This window comes from Muscardinus avellanarius (genome assembly GCF_963383645.1).
Source record: "Muscardinus avellanarius genome assembly, chromosome: 10".
Lineage (NCBI taxonomy): Eukaryota > Metazoa > Chordata > Mammalia > Rodentia > Gliridae > Muscardinus > Muscardinus avellanarius.
Window position 1 is genome coordinate 19,187,779 of NC_137796.1, and position 6,883 is coordinate 19,194,661.

Sequence of the window (6,883 nt, forward strand, 5' to 3'; positions counted from 1 at the left end):
AACAGTAAATAGACTTGTTCTGGGTAAACTGCCAAGACCATTACTTCAAAGGGCAGTCATGTCCTAATCTTGCTGTGTGACTCAGGACTTGAGCCGTGCTGAAGCTGAGCTTCAAAACTGAAACGGAGTCAGAGTCTTCCCATCTTAGAGCTCCCTCTGCAGGAAGGGCTGGTGGCCCCATGTGCATTTGTTTGGGGACAGGAGCCCCAGAGCGCTCAGGGCTCACTGTGGGGATGGGGGTACCAGTGTGTATGGTGTGAGTGTGTGTGAGAGAACTCACACACACTCACTTAGACTCACTTAGAAAACGTGGCTTTCCACTTGGGACAGTCCATGGCCACCTCCCCCTTGCCTGGAGACCTCCTGTACAAACTAAGAACAGAATTCTCAGCACCTTACGTACCACTTGGACCCATTGCCACATTGTACGGGTTCGGAAACTGAGACCCAGAATGCTCCCCAGGCCTGCCTGTGTTCACATGTGTGTTCTCAGTGAGTTGTTCAAAGCCCCATTCAGAGGCAGACACGGGCCCACCACCCTCCTCAGCGTCTGCCCACCTCCCAGCTGACAGCCCTCCGGCTCTTACGCAGGTGGGTAGGTGGTGGCATCTCTGATTCCTTTCCAGGGCTCCAAGGGCTCGGGAGGAGCGAACCTGCGGGCACCCACAGGCGGTCTTGAGAAGGGGACTCCTAGGAAGACATGGAGGGGCGTCTTCCCCACATGCATCTGCTGCCCTTGGAGGGTCCCATATTTGGTGATAGCTAGAGGCTCCTTGATGTGCAGGGCACCTGGGAAGAGAAGGCAGAAGAGTCACCCCAGCTCAGCCTCTCTCAGCTGCAGAGGGGACGCTGGTTCCTCTGCCATGGGAACCAGCTACCGCCTTTCATAACAGTCAAAAAGCTCGATGCTTTCTCTTTCTCTCTCTCTCTCTCTCTCTCTCTCTCTCTCTCTCTCTCTCTCCCTCCCTCCCTCCCTCCCTCCCTCCCTCCCTCCCTCCCTCTTTCCCTCCTCCCCCTCTTTTCTATCTCAGTACTGGGGGTGGAACCTGGGGGCATTCTACCTCTGAGCTATACCCCTAGCCCTATTTATTTTTATTTGGAAACAGGGTCTCACAAAGTTGCAGAGGCTTCACTAAGTAACTGAGGCTGGCTTTGAACCTGTGATCCTCCTGTGTCAGCCTCCCAAGCACTGAGATGACAAGTGTGCGCCACCACGCCTGGTTTCTGTCCATTTTCTTGTGCTTCTCTCAGAATTTGTGTCTCATTATTTGAGATACCAGTCATATTGTTAGGTGCATTAAAGTTCATCTCTATTACATGATCTACTTCTTTTGGCATCATATCATGTCAATAAATGTGCTATGCAGGGCATGGTGGTACATGCCTGTAATCTCAGTACCTGGGAGGCTGAGATGGGAGAGTCACAGGTTTGAGGCCAGACTCAGCAACTTAGCAAGATCCTGTTTAAAAAAAAAAAAAAAAAAAGCCAGCGTGGTGGCGCATGCTTGTAATCCCAGGATCAGGAGGCTGAGACGGGAGGATCACGGTTTGTGGACAGCCTCAGCTACTTAGTGAGGCCCTTTGCAGCTCAGTGAGACCCTGATTCAAAATAAAGAATACAAAATGGGGCAGGGGGTGTAGCTTGGAGGTCAAATGTCCCTGGGTTCCATCCCCAGTGCCCCAAAGTAAGTAAGTAATGAGTAAGTAAATAAATAAATAAATAAATATCATTTATTTTGATTTCTGTTTGTCTGATATCAATATGGCTGTGCCTCTTTTCTTGTTTGCCTGGTTTGTTTCTGGGTAGGAATCACACACGCGTACTCCTAGCATTTGTATACTGGTTACAATGCACTCATTCGCAACATACATTCACATAGCAGTGCTCTCAGGTGGGCACCGGAGCATGCGCAGTGCAAGTATACCCCCGCCATTACCCCTTGGCACAGATGCGACCTCGACCACGCTGAACCCAGTCCTCTTTCACCCTGCCCCATTTCCTTTGCCGAGGGTTTGGTGAGGCCTCTCAACCATTACGCCTTCCTGAAGTGCCCTTTGCCGCCACCCTTAGCCTCCTTAGAAAGCAAATCTGATGTAAGCGATGACCAAACCTGGCTGTGCATCAGAACCATTTGGGGCTTGCTCAGTCACGCAGAGTCCTCGTAACCACCTCCCACTCCCTAACTGGACCTCAGGGTTGTGACAGGAAATTAGATTTGCAAATTTCTCTAGGAGATTTGGCTGCAACTTTTTTGAAACAGCATTTGGAATTGGTGTGCTAGAGCACACTCTTACACTCCCAGCTGCAGGTGATTGAAAACACTTCCCTGCCCACGGCCCCAGGTCTCCCCATATCTTGTACAAACAAAGAAGAGACTATACAGTTGGCACGTTGGCACAGAGGCAGGTGAGCAGGGCAAGGGGCCATTTGCAGCTTCCAAAGCCCTTTCACATGGGCTTCTTATTCACTCTGAAGGAGCCAGGGAAGGTCCAAAGGCCCCCAGAGAGGCAGTGACCAGCCTGTGGTCTCATGGGGTAGAGCCAGGAGGCCAACATTTTTTTTTTTTTTTTTTTTTTTGGTGGTACTGGGGTTCCTGGAAACCCTTCTAGCTCCGGGCTACACTCCCAGACCTATTTTATATTTTTATTTGGAAACAGGGTCTCTTAAGCTAGTGAGGGCTAGCTTCGAACCTGTGTGATCCTCCTGTCTCCGCCTCCCAAGCGCGGGGATTGCAAGCCTGTGCCACCACGCCCGGCAGGAGGCCAACATCTTATACATTACCTGCTTTTTTTCTGAACTCAGGGGCCACTCATGATGGAGTCGTCAACAGTTATGATTTGTGGATCTCCATTTTTATACTGGGAATTCAACTCGGGGCATTCTATCTTCAAGCTACACCCCCAGTCTTTTTGTGTGTATGTATGGTGCTGGGGATTGAACCCAAGAGGCATTCTACATCTGAGTTACACCTCCGGCCATTTTCTTTTTTATTTGGAAACTTGCTTTTACTAAATTGCTGAGGCTGACTTTGAACCTGCGATCCTCCTGCCTCAGCCTCCCAAGTACTGAGATTATGGGTGTGTGCCAGTACCCCAAGGCCCTTTTATATTTTTATTTGAAATAGAGTCTCTTGCTAAGTTGCTGAGGTTGGCCTCAAACCTGCTATCCTGAGCCGGGCATGGTGGCACATGCTTGTACTATACAGATGCTGAAATAGAAGCTCGGAATCAGGTAAAACTTGCCAAGGCTGCATGCAGGGTATCTTACATCAGAGCCTTATTCTAAACTGTGGTGTCTGTCCACTCCCCTACCCATGCAACAGAGGGCTCTAGACTGCTCACAAGGCTGCTGTGGAGTGGTCCTGATCTCAGCTCTGCTACGCAGTAGCGACCTGGAAGCACTTAGGGAAACACTACCCACCTTACTAGTCATAAAGCACTAATTAAAGTCATAAAGCGCCGGGCGTGGTGGCGTACGCTTGTAATCCCCGCGCTTGGGAGGCAGAGACAGGAGGATCGCTCAGTTACGAAGCCAGCTGCACGCGCTGGCTTAGGAGACCCTGTTTCCAAATTAAAAAAAAAATGTAAAAATGGGTCTGGGAGTGTAGCCCAGAGGTAGAAGGGCTTCCAGGAACCCCAGTACCACACACACACACAAATAAATAAATAAATAAATAAATAAATAAATAAATAAAATAAATAAAGTCATAAAGCACTAATTAAAACTTGGAAGCCGGGCGTGGTGGCACACTCCTGTAATCCCAGCAGTCCGGAGGCTGAGACTGGAGGATCTTGGTTTTTGGCCAGCCTCAGCTACTTGGTGAGGCCCTCTGCAACTTAGTGAGATCCTGTTTCAAAATAAAGAATAAAAATAGGGCAGGGGGTGTAGCTTGGAGGTAGAATGCCCTGAAACCTGCAAAACAACCCCCCCAAAAAAAAAACAAAAACAAACTTGGAGTGATAGCTGCCACCTAAAAATTTTAAAAATGATGCTACCCAATTCTGGTGATGATACAGTGAAAAGGGCATTCACTTATGCTCTTGGTGGAGGAGGATAAATGGATACAAACCCTTGGGAACAAAATTTGGCAAAATGTATGAAGAGCCATAAAATGTTTGCACACTTTGACTCAGTAATTCCACATTTGGGTCCCTCCCTGATAAAATAGTCAGAAGCATTAAAAAAAAAAAAGACCATTCTAGCTGGGCATGGTGGCTCATGCTTGTAATCCCAGTACTTGGGAGGGAGGCTGAGACAGGAGGATCGCAGGTTCAAAGTTAGCCTCATCAACTTAGTGAGGTCCTCCATAACTTAGTGAGACTCTGTTTCCAAATAAGAAATAAAACCAGGCTGGGGGTGTAGCTCAGAGGTAGAATGCCCCTGGGTTCATTCCCAGTATCTCTCTGTTTCTCTGTCTGTCTGTCTGTCTGTCTGTCTGTCTCTCTCTCTCTCTCTCTCTCTCTCTCTCTCTCTCTCTCTCTCTCTCTCTCACACACACACACACACACACAGTCATTCTGAACTTAGTGGATACTAGAAACATCATTTATCTATGGGGACCAAATAATATAAATGTAAGCCGGGCATGGTGGCGCACGCTTGTAATCCCAGCATTTAGGAGGCTGAGACAGGAGGGTCACACAGGTTCGAAGCCAGCCTCAGCTACTTAGTGAGGCTGTCAGCAACTTAGTGAGACCCTGTTTCCAAAATATATATATATATATAATAGGTCTGGGAGTATAGCCCGGAGGTAGAAAGCCTCTGGGTTCCACCCCCAGTACCACCAAAAAAAAAAAAAAAAAAATGTAACTATAAACTCAAGCTATAATATGCCTTCAATAAGATTGTTTTTGTGTTACTGGGGATTGAACCCAGGGACATTCTACATCTGAGCTACACCCTCAGCCTTATTTTCTTTTTATTTTGAAATAGTGTCTCGCTAGGTTGATAAGAGTCTCACTACTTGCTGAGGCTGTCCTTGAACCTGTGATCCTCCTGTCTTAGCCTTCCAAGTATTAGGATTACAAGTGTATGCCATGATGCCCAGCTTCATAAATAAGATTTTAAGTGGAAAAAAATGCTGGGCATGGTGGTGCACACCATGTACTTGGGAGGCTGAGACAGAAGGATTGTAGGTTCGAGGATAGCCTGAGAAAATAGTGAGACTTACCAACCTAACAAGACCCTGTTTCAAAATAAAAATAAAAAACAGAAGCCAGGATTACTGGGGATTGAACCCAGGGGCATTCTACCTCTGAGCTACACCCCCAGACTTACTTTTTATTCTTTATTTTGAAACAGCATCTCACTGAGTTGCAAAGGGATTCACTAAGTAGCTGAGGCTGTCTGTAAACCATGATCCCCCTGTCTCAGCCTCCCAAATGCTGGGATTACAAGTGTGTGTCACCACGCCCAGCTACACTATGTAGTTGTGTAGTTAAAATATGTGCATCTTAGCTGGGTGCAGTGGTGCAAACCTATAATCCCAGGACTTGGGAGGTTGAGACAGGAGGATCACAGGTTTGAGGGCAGCCTCAACAAGTAGTAAGATTCTCATCAACCTAGCAAGACCTTGTTTCAAAATAAAAATAAAGGCCAGGAGTGGTGGCACACGCTTGTAATCCCAGCACTTGGGGGGATGAGACAAGAGGACTGAACATGTTCAAAGCCAGCCTCAGCTACTTAGTAAGGCTCTCAGCAACTTACTGAGACCCTGTTTCCAAATAAAGTATAAAATAGATCTGGGAGTGTAGCAGGAGGTAGAAAGACCCTGGATTCCATCCCCAGTACCAATAAAATAAAATAAAATAAAATAAAATAAAATAAAATAAAAATTGGCTGGAGGTGTAGCTTGGGGACACACACACACACACACACACGTATGTGCATCTTGCTATATATTTTATACCTCATTTTTTTTGTTAATGCATTATATTGTCACAGCAAAAAACAATTATAGTAATTTATAAAAGAAAGACATTGGAAGTTGGGCATGGTGGCACATGCTTGTAATCCCAGTACTTGGGAGCCTGAGACAAGAGGATCACAGGTTCAAAGCCAGCCCCCATAACTTAGCAAGGCCCTCCAAAACTTAGTGATGTTCTGTTTTCAAATAAGAGATAAAATTGGGCTGGGGGTTTAGCCCAGAAGTAAAAGGCCTCTGGGTTCAATCCCCGGTGCCACACACACACACACACACACACACACACACACACACTGGAAAGAATTGCACACGTGGCAGAGGTCCACATAGGAGAGAGAGGGGCAGAAGCAGGACTCTTGCTTAGAGAAAGAAGGCAGGAAGGAGAGAGAGAGAGAAAGACGTTGTGGGATCTTCATGTTCTGGAGGCAGAAGGTGCACTAGCCACTTTGCAGAGCGGCCCTTGGGTTCAACAAGGACAAAGGACTTCGCTAGACTTCCAGCTGGTGAGTGGTTTAGTGCCCTGAAACACCGCCCTCCATCTGCTCAGATCTGCTCTGAGAGCTCCTGCCCCGCTGTCCCAGGAGAGGGGGAGCTGGGGCCTCCTGGGGGCCCTCTCGCCTGATACCCCCAGGAAGGACTGAGGGTCTTACCCATGGCTGTCTGCACCATCAGGCAGAGGGTGAGGCTCAAGCCTGGAATCCACCTCGGGCTCCGGACAGCTCCAGCTTCTGCCTCCGGCTGGCGTGATACCAACAACATCATGGTGTCAAGAGTGGCGGTGACTGCAGTTCACCAGCGCAAGGAGGCCTCACTTTTATCTTCTCCAAGTCCTATCAGCAGGTCCTGGGATGGGAGGAGTCATGACCAGCTCCAGACCAGCCCCCACAGCTTTGTGGTGACAAACTGACCCGCCTACGGTCCCTGACCAATTTGCTTATCTATACAATGGCTTAACTTTG

General features: G+C 47.9%; 1 protein-coding gene across 1 annotated transcript in view; it reads right to left on the minus strand.

The window, feature by feature from the left end:
• Positions 1 to 6,620, minus strand: part of CES4A (carboxylesterase 4A) — a gene marked incomplete at its 3' end in the record, with an annotated part of 19,649 nt that extends 13,029 nt beyond the window's left edge. Inside the window, exons 1-2 of the mRNA XM_080703499.1 lie at positions 6,575 to 6,620; positions 588 to 789 (exon numbers count right to left, since the gene is read on the minus strand). Coding sequence (XP_080559625.1) covers positions 588 to 789; positions 6,575 to 6,593 — 221 coding nt within the window. The 5' untranslated portion in view covers positions 6,594 to 6,620. The remainder of the gene's footprint in view (positions 1 to 587; positions 790 to 6,574) is intronic.
• Positions 6,621 to 6,883: the final 263 nt, after the last annotated feature.